The 20,200-nt window shown below is 42.6% G+C and overlaps 1 protein-coding gene across 2 annotated transcripts in view; it reads left to right on the top strand.

The window, feature by feature from the left end:
* Positions 1–4,150, top strand: part of slc6a15 (solute carrier family 6 member 15) — a 43,953-nt gene extending 39,803 nt beyond the window's left edge. For both annotated transcript variants that reach the window (XM_072551634.1, XM_072551635.1), the window contains exon 12: positions 1,455–4,150. In XM_072551634.1, coding sequence (XP_072407735.1) covers positions 1,455–1,823 — 369 coding nt within the window. In that variant the 3' untranslated portion in view covers positions 1,824–4,150. The remainder of the gene's footprint in view (positions 1–1,454) is intronic.
* The last annotated feature ends 16,050 nt before the right edge of the window (positions 4,151–20,200 follow it).

Below are 20,200 nucleotides of genomic sequence, written 5' to 3'. Positions count from 1 at the left end.
GTTGACTGTTAAGTGCCTTATGAAATGGCTTAGAGAACCAGGAAAACTAGGGTTGGGCAACAAATACTGGCCCTGCCATTAATACTAACAGTACAGGATTTTTAAAAAAATTGCCTGTTGGCTGACCAGAGGTTGTTAATGCTGAGAAAAGGTAGCAAAAGACCACAACACGCAGGCAAGTCCTTACGTTTGATCTGTTGCAGTTCCTTGTTGGCCAGGTGGAGCAGGAATGCTGTTGTTGACCACATAAAGGTACCTTGCTACACTGTTTCGTCTTTCCCAACGGCAAACTTTTCCAATTCCTTCCTCACCCCCTTATCCTGTTGGAAATTGTTTCTGTGGGAGTCCCTAGTGTCAGCTGGACAACCTGAAAATAGCTAGCTCTGCATGATAACATGCTGTCCATCAGATTATCAGGAGTGAGATGGCAAACTAATGGCTTAGGAGTTAAAGGTGTGGGCCAAACTATTGTCACCCCAAAATGCTCCTCATTCGTTGACTAAAAATCGGTGTTCAAATAATTCCATCCAACAATTTGAAAAACATTGTCGAAAGCTACATTTGTCAATAGCAGAAGTTACTACTATTGTAAAATGAAAGAGAAATTGTTGAAGTTAAAGGAAGTGAGGGCACTAGATTTACATTAAAAATACAGGCGTCCTCGAATTTACGAATGACCAACTTACAAACGCTTGTCCCTCAGAAAGTGATCCCAAAGGAGCCGCTCTCCCAGCACAGTTGCTGAGGCAAGAAGGGCCTGAATATCTCTCCAGGGCCAACCCCTCTCGCAATCTTTGTCCTTTTCATTACCTTTTTCATCACTTTCAGCGAGGGAAAAGCTTTGCCCCTAGAGTTGTAAAAGAACAGGTGTGCACGAAATGAATGGAGCTGGGAAATGTTTCAGAGGTGGAAGTAATGACAGCTGAGCTGTGCAATCAGCAGCTGATCTTGGAGTCAAATATAATGTCATGGGTCATCCATGATTGTTGTATGCTTTAAGATTGAGCCCTGACAAAGTTTGAACATGGGATTTTTAAAAATTATCTAATTAATTATATTAAATCCTTTAGATCTATTAAAAAATAGTGTTTTGCATCTCATTTGGATATCTATCATTGTCACTTAGATTGCAAAAATGGCTGCTTGAATTGATGAGTCTTAGAGATCCCGAGAAGTGTGATTGGAAAAATAAAAGATTTTGTTTGGGCGATATTAATTTATCACAGGAATGTGAAACCAATTGGAAGCCCACTTTGCAACATTTTCCAATGAAGGAAATGGGTTTGCTTATTTCCTGTCATACTGGCTTGGGTTCTGACAGAGGCCAGTTTAACTTTTTATGAAAATTAGTGCACATTCAAAACAAAATCCAAGAAGTGCTGAACCCATAGTAGAAGCAAATTACAAATTATTCAAATACGTCTGTTTTAGAATTCTTCTGTCTATTTTCCTAGGGTGCCGACAGATTTCTGAGTTACCCAACGTGGGGCTTGGCTGTCTGTATTGGCCTTGTGTTAGTCGCCATACTCCCTGTCCCAGTCGTCTTCATCATCCGTTATTTTAACATAATGGATGATGGCTCCAACTCTCTGGCCTCAGTCTCTTACAAAAAAGGACGGATTCTGAAGGAGAACTCCAACTTGGAAGAAGATGATGCCAGTCTTCTACACAGCAAGACCCCAACTGAGATGCACTCGCCAATGGTTGGAAACAACATTTACCGAAAACAAAATGGATCCCCCACTCTGGAAGCAGACACAGCTCCAAACGGCCGCTATGGTATTGGATACTTAATGGCTGACATGCCTGAATCAGACTTGTAGCTTCTGAACAAGCTTTGCCTGTCTATGTGTCTGTTGCTACATTGAGCATATTTGCCACTCAAAAAGCACGCAAAGTACTGATGTGGCACATGTATCATGTATATCCTGTAGATAGACTATATTTTTCCATATTAATGATATTGTCTGAAATATTGTTGCCTACAAGTAGCTACGAGCAAAGCTGAACATTATACTTTTCTGCATCTGACAGATCTTATTCAGTGATCCCTCCCAGAAAAAGAAATGTTGTCTTTCTTAAAGGACATCAATTTGCTTCCTAGATCAGAGCATTCTTTCTTACCACATCACTGAGACTAGCAAATTTGAGATTTTTTTATTCTTGAACTTTTATGTAAGTTACGACAAATATTTAAAATGCATTTCAACACTGAATCAACATACAAACTGATTTTTGTCTTAAATTATTCAGTAGCTTGTCAAACCACAGTACATTCTCATTTTTTTTTAAAAAAGAAAACATTTAGAGAGAACATTCTTTCGTCCGGTAAGGGGTCATTTCTCATTTTTGCCCATAGGGGTCATCAATGAGTATTGTGGCTACAGCATAAATGCCCCAGCTCCCTGACACACAAACCCAGGTGGTACTTCATGCAGTGCTGAATTTAGGAAGATGTTTGGATTGCTAAAGCTCAATGTGTGGGCAGCAAGCAAGCACACATTTCTAGTTAGAAATAATTCACCTGCCATACTAAGATGACAAACAAGACATGACCTCTCTCTCCAAAACCATTTTTCGCTGTACCAATACCACATCAATGACCATAGCTCACCCTCCGCTTTTCAAGAAAAGTTCAGGATGGATAATAAGTGTTGACCTTACAAGTGATGCTCACATAAGACCATAATGTATAGGAGCAGAACTAGTCAATTTGGCCCATCGAATCTGCACCATGAGCGTTTTGTTTCTCAAACCCATTCTCCTGCCTTCTCCCCATACCTCTTTATCCCCATACTAATCAAGAACCTATCTGTCTCTGTCTTAAATGCACTCAATGACTTGGCCTCCACAGCCCTCTGTGGCAATGAGTTCCACACATTCACCACTCACTGACTGAAGAAATTACTTTTCGTCTCATCTTACAAACTAATACAAAAAGGCGTGTCATTTGAATGTGCACAGGGTTCAAGTCTGAAGTCATATTTCCAAAATTAGTCTATTTTGAATCAGCCAAACCTTTATGGGCTGGACCACGTAACAAAAAAGAACATAAATGAAATAGCTCGGCTGTTGACCTGAAAAGATCAATCTACATTAAAAAAAAATGACCTCCCCCACAACTCCACTTCCTCGCTGAATCACTAATACTCTCAATTCCAGGTACAGGCAACTGCAATCCTCAATACTGTCCCCATACCAGGCTGAGCTCCTTGGTTTCATATTTCTCTTCATCCCCTGCACTCCCTACACTGATTCTTAATCCCATCCCAGTTGCCTTTTTTCTGGAGTCACTTACCATCAGTTTTAGAGGACCATTCTCATTCTTCACAGCATCTCATCACTGTTTATTACAATGAGATCAAGTCTTAGACTCTGGGGGTGTTGCATTTCTAAACTCGTAACCAATTGGGGAATGACTGAATCATGGACTCCTCCCCAAGAATTCCTATCGCACTTCATTATTAATAAACTAGCAAAATAGTTATAAAACTTACATATGTCAGACCCATGAATTGCTACAAATTATTTTAGCTGTTTGCTAATTCTGATGAAAAACAGATATACTCACGTTTGAGAAGAATTTATCCTTCAACACACAGGTTACAGCATCGATCCTTTCAACAGTTGTATCTAAAATGGAGATAATTTGCTTCTCTGCTGTGTGACCACAAGTGGCTGGCATGAGCTATAGGTAGCTAGAGGGAGATGTAATTTTAAAACTGGCTATATATTTTGTGTAAAGTGTTTGCAATTATTAATTTGAAGAGGTAAAGTCCTATTTTGAAGAGTCAAAACTGACTCGTACTATCAAACTGATCAGTACAGTTAATTTGGTGCCTAATTATTTTAGATATTTATTGTGGTTTAGAATATTTAGTGAACAAGTTATATATTTATATTGCATATTGCAAAGTGTACATATGTATATTTGCCTGGATTTGTTTGAACATTTTGATGCAAAAAAAAGCTTTTTTCAGCACTGATAAGCCTTCGATGAAATTCTTTGTTAATTTGGTTAAGTTGGTTTCATTATAGAAAAGGTACCGCGACTTTTCCTGCAAAGGAAGGAGAGGTTCGAGTTCTTCTGGAGCTCTGTAGTCCTTTGTTATATTTCATGTGAAATTAAACACCCAGTGATAAAGCTTAATTGTGATTTTGTGATTTTTATTCTCGTGGTCGAAGTGACTTTGCATTCAAACTTAAACAATACATGTCCTCTTTTATAATTTTTATAATGTTTACATTCTACATCTGATTTGCAGTTGGCAGGACAAATGCTTGGCCTGTTTATTGGATATGTGAAACTTGAAGCTATTCAGTCATAATTCAGTGTTGTCTTACCCTGTAATCGATTGTAAAAGCTTCCAGGGATTTATGATTTTGCAAGAGTTGTGAAGATGTATAGTTCCACGTGTAATTTTAACTTTGCAAGCTACAACTTCTGACTAGGAGAACAAAGTTGGGATATGACCTCTTCCAGTCTTACTTCACATCAATGCTTATTGAAATTTGGGAGAAAATGGCACAGCTACGCAAGACTAGATAGTACTGTTGATATTGCTGTGAGTGAACAGGCATTTCCAATAAAGGTTTAAGATTTGGAATGCACTGCCTGACATAGTGCTGTATGTAGGTTCAATACTAGCTTTCAAAAGGGAATTGAATGTCTGAGTGAGAAAAGATTGCAGGCTTTAACTGTTCAAAATGTCAGCATGAACTCAATGGTTAAAATGGTCACCTGCAGTATTGTGCAAATTATTAATTGCATGTTATTATACAGCTACTGAATAAAAACATTCAGCACTTTGAGAGAGAAATTAGCATGAAAATGTTAGTCATTCATGAAATAGTATTGTCATCTTTAGAAGATGAAGCATCTATTGAAAGTTGTGTTTGTTATTTTGATTGAAATGATATCTTGTAAAGCGATTGGGAGATAAGAGCCAACATTATTAATTGCTGTATGCCAGGTATCAGGCAAAACCTGCACACGATAAGCCTCACCTGCCACTGCGCTATTGGCATTTGAAAGAATGAATGAATGGTGACTGTAATCTACAATGAACAACATGGCAAAATACGGTGAAAAATGGCAACGGTCACCATGATCTGGTGCAATTTGAATAATTTAAGAATAAAAAGATCAAGCTGAAAGAAAGTTCATCTTCGTTCTGCCATCTCCACCCAGGGACAATTGCCTAATGATGTCTGTGCCCCTCCACTGCGTGTGCTGGACTCACCAGCACCAAAGTCGTCACTTTCAATTTCCTGGTGGAAGTGGCATTTTGGGTGGGTGGGGCTGGGTTCATAGTTCACCTCATTTCAAATTGGGCAGACATACAAAGTCACTGAAGAGTAAATACCTCAACAAGTGCAAAGCATCTCAAAATGAACTTATTAATTTCAACATATCACATTTTGAAATCAAATTGGGGAGAAATGCTATTGACATCTGCTCCAACCCCATTTATGCAGAGTAAAGGGAATGATAAAATATTAAAATGTGGTGTTTACTCTGATGTTCAACTTTGGTGAAAATGAAAATAAGTGACCAGTGATCCTGCACAAAACAGCCATGTGATTCTGCAAAATATTTCATATGGGGTCCTGCACTGTTTCTAGAAATCTACCCAACACAGCTCTGGGGGCTCACTGCAGAATGTGTGTGCTTCTTGGGAGAATTAAGTATTGAGCAGCTTTCTGGTCTGAAAAGCCCCCAGAAAACTTGGAACACTGATTACTGTGTTCATCCGACATTTTCAAATTCTAATCATCCACCCCACTACCCCACTAAAAGTTTTCTTCATGCTTGACTCCATAGCTGAACTATTGCATTTTCTCTTACCCTCTCTAATTGGCAAGAGGCTTTTTAAAAACTTTTGTGCTGACAGCTTGTTCATCAAATCAAATGAGGCATATCTTTGAATGTGTCTTGGCCCTCTCACTGGTACCATCATACAGGCGATGTGATTGCTATCCCCACCATCCATGCATTCTGTGCTGTAGAGAAAACCATTCTGAAATCTTTAATAGTGGAACATTGACACTGTACACTCATCAACGAATTTGTGCACCATTCTGAGTGACAATGTAAGATTGCTTCTCTGACCACACATTTTAAGCAGGCAAGTGAACATATCTCTAAAATGAGGAGGAAAATTAGAGGCCAAATCACTTGGCTCATTTTTAAACAATCTCTAAGGACCTTTTACGTTAGACGCATGCATTTCACGGCAAATATGCAACTCCCCACTCCTTCCCACCCCAGTCGGAGAGATCATTTTCACGTGAATATGAAGATTTAAATTGCTGTGGATGTGCACATGTGATGATTTAATTGTAGCTTTCTCTTTCACTTACATCAGAATTGCCTGTTTACATGATGCAGTGGAAATGACTTAAAGCAAGAGAAGCCATTAAATGCAACATATCTGTGCCAGCATTTTGCTAAGCATGCCATTTTGCCCATGGGCACAAACACTAATTAACTAAAAAAAGAGGCACAAAAGGTGAAACCTTTTAGGGTCCTGAATGACATGGGTTCTGATAAAATTTGTGGCAGAATTGAATGAGAAGTCTGACGAGGTTAATGTTGACATGGAGAGCATCTTGCTTTATCTCATACATTTCACAAACAAGGGGGTGTGTTTTTTGTTAGGCAGTGGCGAGATGCCAGTTAAGGGGGTAATTGCAAATAAAATGCCTTATTGATGGCTCAACTAACTTCACTAATATTCTTATGAAACTTGCCAAACAAGGTAGACATTGACAAAACTCATGGAAACCAAGGTGAGTAGCTACCTGGTGAATTTAGGTAAAAACAATGACTGCAGATGCTGAAAACCAAATACTGTATTAGTGGTGCTGGAAGAGCACAGCAGTTCAGGCAGCATCCAACGAGCAGTGAAATCAACGTTTCGGGCAAAAGCCCTTCATCAGGAATAAAGGCAGTGAGCCTGAAGCATGGAGAGATAAGCTAGAGGAGGGTAGGGGTGGGGAGAGAGTAGCATAGAGTACAATGGGTGAGTGGGGGAGGAGATGAAGGTGATAGGTCAAGGAGGAGAGGGTGGAGTGGATAGGTGGAAAAGAAGATAGGCAGGTCGGACAAGTCAAGGAGACAGTAACTGAGCTGGAAGTTTGAAACTAGGATGAGGTGGGGGAAGGGGAAATGAGGAAGCTGTTGAAGTCCACATTGATGCCCTGGGGTTGAAGTGTTCCGAGGCGGAAGATGAGGCGTTCTTCCTCCAGGCGTCTGGTGGTGAGGGAGCGGTGGTGAAGGAGGCCCAGGACCTCCATGTCCTCGGCAGAGTGGGAGGGGGAGTTGAAATGTTGGGCCACGGGGCAGTTTGGTTGATTGGTGCGGGTGTCTCGGAGATGTACCCTAAAGCGCTCTGCTAGGAGGCGCCCAGTCTCCCCAATGTAGAGGAGACCACATCGGAAGCAACGGATACAATAACTGATATTGGTGGATGTGCAGGTGAAACTTTGATGGATGTGGAAGGCTCCTTTAGGGCCTTGGATAGAGGTGAGGGAGGAGGTGTGGGCACAGGTTTTACAATTCCTGCGGTGGCCCCTTCGAGGTCCTCCGAGGACCCCTTCGCCCACCTCCAACACACTGCATCCACCTGGACACCCCGCGCTGGCCTATTACCTGCCCTCGACCTCTTCATTTCCAACTGCCGCCGGGACATTAACCGCCTCAACCTGTCGTCCCCCTCCCCCACTCCAAACTCTCACCCTCACAACGCGCGGCCCTCCAATCCCTCTGCTCCAATCCCAACCTCACCATCAAGCCAGCGGATAAAGGGGGCGCAGTGGTAGTCTGGCGCACTGACCTCTACACCGCTGAAGCCAAACGCCAACTCGAGGACACCTCTTCCTACTGCTCCCTCGACCATGACCCCACCCCCCATCACCAAACCATCATCTCCCAGACCATACAGAACCTCATCACCTCAGGAGATCTCCCACCCACAGCTTCCAACCTCATAGTCCGGGAACCCCGCACTGCCTGGTTCTACCTCCTTCCCAAGATCCACAAGCCTGACCACCCTGGCCGACCCATTGTCTCAGCATGCTCCTGCCCCACTGAACTCATCTCTACCTACCTTGACACTGTCCTATCCCCCCTAGTCCAGGAACTCCCCACATACGTTCGAGACACCACCCACGCCCTCCACCTCCTCCAAGACTTCCGTTTCCCCGGCCCCCAACGCCTTATCTTCACCATGGATATCCAATCCCTCTACACCTCCATTCGCCATGAGCAGGGCCTCCAAGCCCTCCGTTTTTTCCTCTCCAAACGTCCCCAACAGTACCCTTCCACTGACACTCTCATTCGTTTGGCCGAACTGGTCCTCACCCTTAACAATTTCTCCTTTGAATCCTCCCACTTTCTCCAGACCAAAGGGGTAGCCATGGGCACACGTATGGGCCCCAGCTATGCCTGTCTCTTTGTTGGCTATGTAGAACAGTTGATCTTCCGTAATTACACCGGCACCACTCCCCACCTCTTCCTCCGCTACATTGATGACTGCATTGGCGCCACCTCATGCTCCCGCGAGGAGCTTGAGCAATTCATCAACTTCACCAACACATTCCACCCTGACCTTAAATTTACCTGGACCATCTCTGACACCTCGCTCCCCTTCCTGGACATCTCCATCTCAATTAGTGACGACCGACTTGACACTGACATTTTTCACAAACCCACTGACTCCCATACCTACCTGAATTACACCTCTTCCCACCCTATCTCTTGCAATAATGCCATCCCGTATTCCCAATTTCTCCGCCTCCGCGGTATCTGCTCCCAGGAGGACCAGTTCCACCATAGGACACACCAGATGGCCTCCTTCTTGAGAGACCGCAATTTCCCTTCCCATGTGGTTAAAGAGGCCCTCCAACGCATCTCGTCCACATCCCACACCTCCGCCCTCAGACCCCACCCCTCCAACCGTAACAAGGACAGAACGCCCCTGGTGCTCACCTTCCACCCTACAAACCTTCGCATCAACCAAATCATCCACCGACATTTCTGCCACCTCCAAAAAGACCCCACCACCAGGGATATATTTCCCTCCCCACCCCTTTCCACCTTCCGCAAAGACCGTTCCCTCCGTGACTACCTGGTCAGGTCCACACCCCCCTACGACCCACCCTCCCATTCTGGCACTTTCCCCTGCCACCGCAGGAACTGTAAAACCTGTGCCCACATCTCCTCCCTCACCTCTATCCAAGGCCCTAAAGGAGCCTTCCACATCCATCAAAGTTTCACCTGCACATCCACCAATATCAGTTATTGTATCCGTTGCTCCCGATGTGGTCTCCTCTACATTGGGGAGATGGGGCGCCTCCTAGCAGAGCGCTTTAGGGTACATCTCCGAGACACCCGCACCAATCAACCAAACCGCCCCGTGGCCCAACATTTCAACTCCCCCTCCCACTCTGCCGAGGACATGGAGGTCCTGGGCCTCCTTCACCACCGCTCCCTCACCACCAGACGCCTGGAGGAAGAACGCCTCATCTTCCGCCTCGGAACACTTCAACCCCAGGGCATCAATGTGGACTTCAACAGCTTCCTCATTTCCCCTTCCCCCACCTCATCCTAGTTTCAAACTTCCAGCTCAGTTACTGTCTCCTTGACTTGTCCGACCTGCCTATCTTCTTTTCCACCTATCCACTCCACCCTCTCCTCCTTGACCTATCACCTTCATCTCCTCCCCCACTCACCCATTGTACTCTATGCTACTCTCTCCCCACCCCCACCCTCCTCTAGCTTATCTCTCCATGCTGCAGGCTCACTGCCTTTATTCCTGATGAAGGGCTTTTGCCCAAAACGTTGATTTCACTGCTCGTTGGATGCTGCCTGAACTGCTGTGCTCTTCCAGCACCACTAATACAGTAACTGGTGAATTTAGCTCACTGCTTGCTCTGAATGAATTCCATGTTGGACAACAGGCATCAAAACCTATGCTCCATGGTGCCCAAATCCACTGATATTGGCAGCTGATATATGCCAACCTCTAAAAACCTTCCTGGCATATCTGCAATGTATTTATAGGAAGTTTCTGCACTTCAGTGACACACCTTTGGGGGCATAACAGCAATTGTTATTGCAATGTTGCAGCAGGGACACCATATCCCCAGGTTATACATCATGGGCTGGACCAGGCTGCATCATCAGGGTCTTTGTTGATGTGCACTCACTCTAAGCCAAGCTGCTTGCTCACAGCATCCCTACCTTGCCTTGTCCTTCTGTGCTTTGTCCCCTCAGCAAGAGATACCAGGTTCCCATTACTTCTGTGCTGTCCTGCCTTTTCGAGCAGGCACAAAGGAAGTATCTTTGACCTGGTTGTCAGTAGTTCTTAATTAAGGGGGGGATGTCTTTGCTCAGGGAGTTCCAACACAGTTAGTAAAGGGTAGCTCCTGTTCCCAGTCCAGGGGCTGGGATATGGTCTGTCGGTCACCCTGGACAATCAGACTTTTAAAGCTGGCATGAATACAAAAGATAATGGTGAATTGTGGGATCAGCGCTAAATGGTGAATTGTTCTGAGAATGGTCTGTGGTAAGATGGGGCTGGAGTCTGACATGTAGGATGCCAAGTAGTAGGTAATTAATGCATTGCGTTTAGTACAACACAGCTAGAAAAAAGTCAAGCGTGTGGTGCTGGAAAAGCACAGCAGGTCAGGCTGCATCTTAGGAGCAGGAAAATGGACGTTTCAGGCAAAACCCTTCATCACGAATGCTAGGCCCTGCGTTGGAAATTCCTTTTAAAACTCAGTACAACTTAGACCTATCCAAAAAGCTGAATAATTCATCCTATAGGGACACAAGAGAAGTTCAGAGAAGATTTACAACGACTAACTCCTGAAATATGTTGGTGTGCAGATCAGAAAGGGACTGACACGGTCTATCACAGGGATTCCCAAAGTTTGGGTTGGGACCCTCAGGGAATTGTAACGTACAGGCAGCAATGATCACCAACTTTCACCTTGCTCGAATGTGTGCTTCTTCAACACGAACCCGCTTTAATGTAATTAAAGAATTTAGACCGTTATTTGTGGAACACAAACTTTCCTTACCTGTATTGGAAATAATGCGATTCCGGCCCATATAGTTTAAATGATGCTGCTTTTTTGTAATTTTTTTATAATGTGAGATGGGAACTATCGCATTATATCAGAACCGACTGTATGCCTTCTCCTCGAGCTCCCAAAGCTCACTGAGGAGTCAAGACATTTTTCAAGTCCCGAAATGGGGTCAGGGTGAGAAAAAGCTTGGAAAGTACTGGGGTAGTCTCTCTTAAAAAAGGGTTCCGCTTTTAACATTTTGAAAGACTTTTATAGAATGGGTACATAGAATATGCTTCTCTTAAGGGAAAGACATGCATCATTAGAAGATGGTCACCACAAACACAATAGGGAACTCAGAGGAAGGATCTCTACCCAAAGATTAGTGATGTCTATTGGACACACTACCAGAAGAGTAGTTGAAGCAAATGGTCTAGTCTAGATGTATTTAAGGAAAAGGTAGGTACACTTACGAGGGAGAAGCAAAGATAGGGCTATTTCGACCATCTCAGTGTCCTAGTTACTTCTCTTTAGATTGTTTTATATAAACAATGAAAAAGGTCCAATTACCCAAGAAATAAATGTAACTAATTACTGCTTCTCAACAAAGCACTGCAATACAAATCAAAACTTCAATAGAAATTTAAGAAATCAAAATTTTGTTTTCAGGGCTGCTAATGCACTCCACAATACGTACTGGCCATGGAAATCACCTTTGTGTAAAACTTGAAGAACCAAATTAAGGCAAATTCAACCAAATTAAAACTGATAGTCTCTTGAAAAGGCAATGTAAGAAAGGAAAAAAATCCCAAAGGAAAGTTTTTAATTCAAATGTCACTACGGTGTCTGAAAAACATGGAAGAAAAAACAACAAAATGAAAGCATTAATTGGCAAGGGAGGAAGGTAAGGATATTGGTAATACCACGATATGGCCCAATTTAATTCAGGTTACCATAATCCTTAAAGCTACATCAGACCTAATAGATCAGGTTTGCCAAAGTCAGAGTCAAAGCAATCACGAGCCAGAATTTTGGGGTCATGTGATCTAAGGCAGTACCCACCACTGTGAAGGTCTGACAATGTTACAAACAGCTGTGCTCTCATACTCATGGACCCCTGCTTTAGGGGAATCACAACAATTTCCAAACCTTGAAGTTGGGTCCCAGTGGGAAAATGTTTGGGAAACACTTGAATAGATACTGCTGCACTAATAATGGGAAATAATGTGGTGGCCAAAATACAGATGCCTGCAACAAGCATGCATAACATTGTGGTAAAGATAATGCCTTAAACCATCTGTTTCTTAACTTGGAACTATACATTTTGGTTTAAAGCATCCTAATTACTCTAAATTCTCCCTTTCCTGGGTGGGCTTAAGGGTGGTTCAAAGCAAGGGTGAAATTATATTTCTGAATTAATTTACAGTAACCAATTCCTTGTTTTAAAGTAAGAATAAAAATAAAGCACATTTGGGTTATATTTTGATCTTGAGAAGACACACAATACATAAGTTCAGTCAAAGTTATTAGGACCAAGAGACTAGCCATGTTAGAAGAATACAAACACAAGTTATCAACTTAACTGTGAATTCACAATTATATTAGAAACCTTGGGTTCAAGTTGAACTCCAGGATGGGAGCATTGCAATATGCGTCTTTTCATGTCTGTGCAATGCACAAGGCAGCCTAGACCTGTGATTAATGCTTTACTTTATAATGTTTGCTGACCAAAGTTGATAGGAAGCTGTCAAGATATTAAACTCAAGTGGCAAGAAGCTGATTAGACCCTGGGGTATAGGCAAGTCTAGTGCATGGAAATGTCAGGAGGGTAAGCCTGGTTGGAGATTGGAAGATGGGAATCTTATCTCTGGAGAAGTGAAACTAAAGGTTTTCTTGTGTGACCTGGAGAAACAGAACATACAAAGAACAGAAAGGATTTACTTTTCTGGGATCCTCTTGATCCTTACTTCTGTTCCCAGCAGACGTTTGCCCTTGTGGGGAAGCTCCTGTCCACTGTTCAGGTCTTGGGTAAATGGGGCAGGTCAACACCTGATAATACCATTGCGACACAATCTATATCTTTAAGGAAAACCTTACCATCTTGCTGGCAATGCAGATGGTCAGTGCTTAGAACTGCTGCACCAGGGATCTGGTTTGATTCCTGCCTTGGGTGACTGTCTGTGTGGAGTTTGCACATTCTCCTCGTGTCTGCATGGGTTTTCTCCAGGTGTTCTAGTTTCATCCCACAGTCCAAAGATGTGCAAGTTAGGTGGATTGGCCATGCTAAATTGTAGTGTTTAGGGATGTGTAGGTTAGGTGGATGGCCATGCTATATTGTAGTGTTTAGGGATGTGTTGGTTAGGTGGATTGGCCATGCTACATTGTAGTGTTTAGGGATATGCAGATTAGGTGGGTTAGCTATGCGATATTGTAGTGTTTTGGGATTTACAGATTAGATGGATTGGCCCATATTACATTGTAGTGTTTAGGGATTAGATTAGATTCCCAACAATATGGAAACAGGTCTTTCAGCCCAACAAGTCTACATCGCCCCTCTGAAGAGAAACGATCCAGACCCATCCCCCTACCCCATGTTTACCCCTGATTAATGCACCTAACACTATGGGCAATTTGGCAAGGCCAATTCACCTGACATGCACATCCCTAAAAACTACAATATCACATAGCCAATCCGTCTAACCTGCACATCCCTAAACACTTCGATGTTGCATAGCCATTCTTTGGAATGTGGGAGGAAACTGGAGCACCTGGAGGAAACCCATTCAGTCATGGGGAGAATGTGCAAACTCCACACAGACAGTTGCCCGAGGCAGGAATCAAACCCAGGTTCCAGGTGCTGTGGGGCATCAGTGCTAATCACTGAGCCATCATGCCGCCCTTTGTGGGTTGGGTAGATTAGCCATGCTACATTATACTATTTAGGGATATGCAGGTTAGGTGGATTGGCCATGCGACATTGTAGTGTTTAGGGATGTGCAGGTTAGGTGGATTGACCATGCTACATCGTAATGTTTAGGGATGTGCAGGTTAAGTGGATTGACCATGCTGCATTCTAGTATTTAGGGATGTGCAGGTTAGGTGGATTGGTCATGCTAAATTGTAGTGTTAGGGATGTGTAGGTTAGGTGTATTGATTATGCGACATTGTAGTGTTTAGGGATGTGCAGGTTTGGTGGATTGACCGTGCTACCTTGTCGTGTTTAGGGATATGCAGGTTAGATGGATTTGCCATTCAACATCATAGTATTTAGGGATATGCAGGTTAGGTGGATTGGTCATGCTAAATTGTAGTGCTTTGGGAAGTGTAGGTTAGATGGATTGGCTATGCGACATTGTAGTGTTTAGGAATATGCAGATTAGGTGGATTGGCAATGCAACATTGTAGTGTTCAGGGATGTGCAAGTTAGGTGGATTGGCCATGCGACATTGTAGTGTTTAGGGATGTGCAGGTTAGGTGGATTGGCCATGCGACATTGTAGTGTTTAGGGATGTGCAGGTTAGGTGGATTGGCCATGCGACATTGTAGTGTTTAGGGATGTGCAGGTTAGGTGGATTGACCATGCGACACTGTAGTGTTTAGGGATGTGCAGGTTAGGTGGATTGACCATGCTACATCGTAATGTTTAGGGATGTACAAGTTAGGTAGATTGGCCATGGTACATTGTAGTGTTTAGGGAAGTACATGTTAGGTGGATTGTCCATGCTACATTGTAATGTTTAGGGATGTGCAGGTTAAGTGGATTGACCATGCTGCATTCTAGTATTTAGGGATGTGCAGGTTAGGTGGAATTGGTCATGCTAAATTGTAGTGTTAGGGATGTGTAGGTTAGGTGTATTGATTATGCGACATTGTAGTGTTTAGGGATGTGCAGGTTTGGTGGATTGACCGTGCTACCTTGTCGTGTTTAGGGATATGCAGGTTAGATGGATTTGCCATTCAACATCATAGTATTTAGGGATATGCAGGTTAGGTGGATTGGTCATGCTAAATTGTAGTGCTTTGGGAAGTGTAGGTTAGATGGATTGGCTATGCGACATTGTAGTGTTTAGGAATATGCAGATTAGGTGGATTGGCAATGCAACATTGTAGTGTTCAGGGATGTGCAAGTTAGGTGGATTGGCCATGCGACATTGTAGTGTTTAGGGATGTGCAGGTTAGGTGGATTGGCCATGCGACATTGTAGTGTTTAGGGATGTGCAGGTTAGGTGGATTGGCCATGCGACATTGTAGTGTTTAGGGATGTGCAGGTTAGGTGGATTGGCCATGCGACATTGTAGTGTTTAGGGATGTGCAGGTTAGGTGGATTGGCCATGCGACATTGTAGTGTTTAGGGATGTGCAGGTTAGGTGGATTGGCCACGCGACATTGTAGTGTTTAGGGATGTGCAGGTTAGGTGGATTGACCATGCGACACTGTAGTGTTTAGGGATGTGCAGGTTAGGTGGATTGACCATGCGACACTGTAGTGTTTAGGGATGTGCAGGTTAGGTGGATTGACCATGCGACACTGTAGTGTTTAGGGATGTGCAGGTTAGGTGGTTTAGCTACACTATATTGTAGTGTTTAGGGATGTGCAGTTTAGGTGGATTGGCCATGTTACATCGTAGTGTTCAGGGATGTGCAGGTTAGGTGGATTGATCATGCTATATTGTGGCGTTTAAGGATATGCAGGTTAGGTGGATTGACCATGGTGTATATCAACTAGGCAAAAGTGGGTACTGCAGATGCTGGAAATTAGAGTCAAGATTAGAGTGGTGCTGGAAAAAAAACAACAGGTCTGTGTGCATCCAAGGAACAGGAAAATCGATGTTTCAGGCAAAGGCCCTTCATCAGGAATCTCTGATTGAGGGCTTTTGCCTGAAACATCAATTTTCCTGCTCCTCGGATGCTGCCTGATCTGCTGTGCTTTTCCAGCACCACTCTAATCTCAGCCATAGTGTATGCATGGTTATGGGTAGGCCTTTGAGCTTCTATGAAATGCTCTTTGGAGGATAGTGCTGACGTGATGGGCTGAATGACCTCTTTCCACAGTGTAGGGACACAATGTTTGCTCAGGAGATGAGGGTGCTGGGGGAGATGTAATTGGTATTTGCACTTGAAAACTGCCAGCGGGCACTCCAACAAGTAGAGATATCCTCAGGGTTTGTAATGGAGTGTCAACCTTGATTTTCTTCTCTATATTCCAGACAGGAGCTTGAAAACATGACTCTCTGATTAAGAGGCTACAGCCTGAACTATAGGTTGAAAGGAGTAAATTCTGAGATGGTGTTACAACGTCATATAAGATTAAAGGTGAAAGTGAGGACTGCCGATGCTGGAGATTAGAGTCGAGAGTGTGTTGCTGGAAAAGCACAGCAGGTCAGGCAGCATCCAAGGAGCAGGAAAATCAACTATGGAGAGAAAATAAATCTGGAGAATGTCACCATGACTGAAATAATCAATAAATTGATGGGATAATGGAGAATTATTTGAAAACAGGACAATAAGGCAGGGCAGGTATTGGTCAAGTGATCCTTCTCATCCAAATTCAGAACCCTGATTATAGCTAAAGAATCACTTTCATAATGTACCATTACCTTTGGTATCCTCCAAGGATCTATTTCTGGATGTCTTCCAACCTTCCACCACATCCTACGGCCCGGCCCACCCCCACCCCCTCCCCCACCCACCAAACTGCCCACTGCAGCAACCATCCTGCCAGCAACTTCAAATCTATAGCATTTGTTTCCAAAAATATGCTGATGACACGGAGCTCCATTTCCTCGCTGTCTCCCTTTACTCTTCCTTGCTCTCTAAACGATCAGATTGCCCACCCAACATTAAATACTGGATGAGACTAAATTTCCTTACATTGAATTAGGAAGACTGAAGCCATTATCTTCTACTTATATGACAAGTCCTAGTCATTGACTCCACACTGACAATTGTCTGTGGCTAAACAACACTGTTTGCAGCCTTGGTGTCATATTTGATCAAAAGATGGTTTCCTGATATCACATATCTTTACCATCACTAAAACCCCAACTTACATCTCCATAGTATCAGCCAGTTTCACCCATTAATCTGCATAACTGCCACAAAAACTTTCATCCATGCCTTTGTTACCTATAGACTTCAGAGCGTGATGCTGGAAAAGCACAGCAGGTCAGGCAGTATCGGAGGATCAGGAGAATCCACATTCCTGATGAAGAGCTTATGCCTGAAACGTTGATTCTCCTGCTCCTCGGATGCTGTCTAACCTGCTGTGCTTTTCCAGCACCACATTCTGGACTCTGATCTCCAGCATCTGCAGTCCTCAATTTCTCCCTAGCTATAGCTTTGACTTTTCAAGTGCACTTGAAACTGGCTTTCCATATGTTACACTCAGTGAACTTCAGGTCATCAAAACTTTATAGTCGATGTCTCTGACCTAGATGATTCCTACACTGATTGACCAACATCATTACCCAGTAAAGCAATTGTTAGGTTTTAAAATTCTCATTCCTGTTTTCAAATCCCTCCATGGTCTTTCTCTATCACATACCTGTAATCTTCTCCAGCCCCTCAACAGTTCAAGATGTCTGTACCCTCTTTATTCTGGTCATTAAACAAAGCATTTTCTGACCCCATTCTCTTCTGAACTCAAAATGTTTGCTTTGTTTCGTATTCACAGCTGGACTATGAGTTGCCCTGGCATTTTCTGTTTTTATTTCAGGTTTCCAGCATCCTCAGTATTGTAGTTTTATATTCCTTTGACTAGGTTGCTTAACAACAAATTTGAACAACTCTATACCATTAAGACATTTTAGTATACTTAATGCATGCCCATGTTCTCCTCTTCTTTCATATTGAAGTTTATGTGGTTGACACTCAATTTACTTAATCAGTTCAGTGCAGTTCTTTTTAGTTAGCAAAGAAATTGACTTATTCTATATTTGAAAATAATGTGCATAATTTTCCACATAATTTCAAGCATTTTTAGTTATTAACAAATACTGCATTTGAACTAGCTGGTCTGTGCCGAATAGATTTTTCCTGAATATTTTCTCAGAATGTGTAAATGATAATTTTATCCTCATACGTAAAACAATAAGATTGGGAAATAATGGAACACACAGCACATTCAATCCACTGAGCCTGTGGCATCGCGTTCCTTCGACAGGAGCTGTCTATTTCATTTCCATTTCTCTGTCTCTTACTATATATGCCTCTTGGAACATTTAACCAGTTTCTTTTGAAGAGATGTTATAGTCTCAGCCTCAGTAACCACTTGTGGCAATGCTCCCCAAACTTTAACGGTACTCTGTCTGGAAGTAAATTTTCTTCTTCATTGTCCTGATGATGATGATCTCTAAAACCTCTGCCCTCTTATTACTCATTTGGCAGTCAGCTGAAACAATCTGCTCTTTTATCTTCAAAATCTTGCCAGATTTTGAGAAGAGTTACTGTATTGTATCCAGTTTTCTTGGTTCTGTTCCAATCTAATTTTCTTTTGTCCTTCTTCTTAATTGTAGCTTTTCATTTTTTGCATCAGCCGCAGTGACCATTTTGAACCTTCACGTGGTTTTAATATCCGTCCTATTAGAAGGCTTTCCAGAAGTGCATGCAATGAGGTTAATAGCAATACTTTGATAATTTATTTTTGATTTAAAAAAGATCACCACATTTGGGCAAATAATCTGGTTAAACGGATCTTTTTTTTCCTCTGTTAGCCCTGAGGAGAACACAAAGCTAATTCTTTACTAGCTTATAGCATTTGTTGCTCCGGGCTTTATTTCTTTGGGAGCTATGGAAACAGTATAAACACATTATTATCCACAACAGCTCCTTGTCAGTTGAATGTGAATGGGTCGCTGCTTTCTTGCGAACCTTCCTTAGCTAGCCCTGGGCTGAAAAATGTGTTGCTGGAAAAGCACAGCAGGTCAGGCAGCATCCAAGGAGCAGGAGAATCGACATTTCGGGCATAAGCCCTTCTTCAGGCTTATGATTCCTGAAGATGGGCTTATGCCCGAAACGTCAATTCTCCTGTTCCTTGGATGCTGCCTGACCTGCTGCGCTTTTCCAGCAACACATTTTTCAGCTCTGATCTCCAGCATCTGCAGTCCTCACTTTCTCTCAGCTCGCCCTGGGGCAACCTTAGATCTTGGACTCTCTTGCTTCCCAAATCGAGACATTAGACAAGACAAGACACTACTGTACCTCGAACCTAATGAGAAGCTTATGAGGGTGGAAATTTTGCCAAGTCCTAAAACCACAAAAAGCAGAGAAATGAATGCTTAAAATTTAAACATTTACATCCAGGTATATTAAATTATTATAAAAACACAATTTATTCAATTTGATACTTTTTTTTCATTCTTCTTTTTCATGAGATTATAGTATGGTTGGCAAAACCAGTGTTTGTTCCTTATGGTTTGCTAAGTCAGTGAAAAGTCACATTCTATGATTCTGGAGTTACACACAGGCCAGACTGGTTAATGATGGCAAATATCCTTCCCTAAAAGAGCTTAGTGAATCAGACAGGTTTTTATGACAATCCATGATTGGTTTCTGGGTCATTATTACTGAGAGTGATTTTTATTAAAGTTAAGTTCCATCAATTGCCACTGTGGAATTTGAACACATGTCATCAGAACATTAACCTAAGGCCCCTAGATTATTCGTCTTATGACCCTACACCATTGCCTCCCCAAAGCATGCCTCAAAGTAAATAATGTTGCAAATTGCATCTTTAGTTAAAAATGCCAGTGACGCCAGAAATGATATTTCACCCTCTAAATGTGCCATGTTGCTTCTAAATTGTCAAGGGGTTTGTCTGCAGTTTAATTTGTCTGCAGTTTTATTATTTTGCAACATGTTGAACATTTTCCATTTTAACAGTTACGTTTCTGATACTTCAAAAGAGGATTTCCCTTCAATTGTGAAAATAAGTTCTGTGAATTTGTAATGTAATTTTTCACCCTATAAAATTATTGCAAATTTCTTACTCAGAAATACCTCATGTACTAACACAAACTCATCGAGGGGAATAGTGGAAATGTGGTAACAATGTTACTTTTACCAGTAAGCTGGGCTAATGCTCTGGGCACATGCATTTAAATCCAAATGTGACATTTGAATTCATT

The sequence above is a fragment of the Chiloscyllium punctatum genome, chromosome 32, assembly GCF_047496795.1.
Source record: "Chiloscyllium punctatum isolate Juve2018m chromosome 32, sChiPun1.3, whole genome shotgun sequence".
Taxonomy (NCBI): domain Eukaryota; kingdom Metazoa; phylum Chordata; class Chondrichthyes; order Orectolobiformes; family Hemiscylliidae; genus Chiloscyllium; species Chiloscyllium punctatum.
Note: the sequence above shows the minus strand (reverse complement) of the source record. Positions and strands in the feature narration are given on the sequence as shown.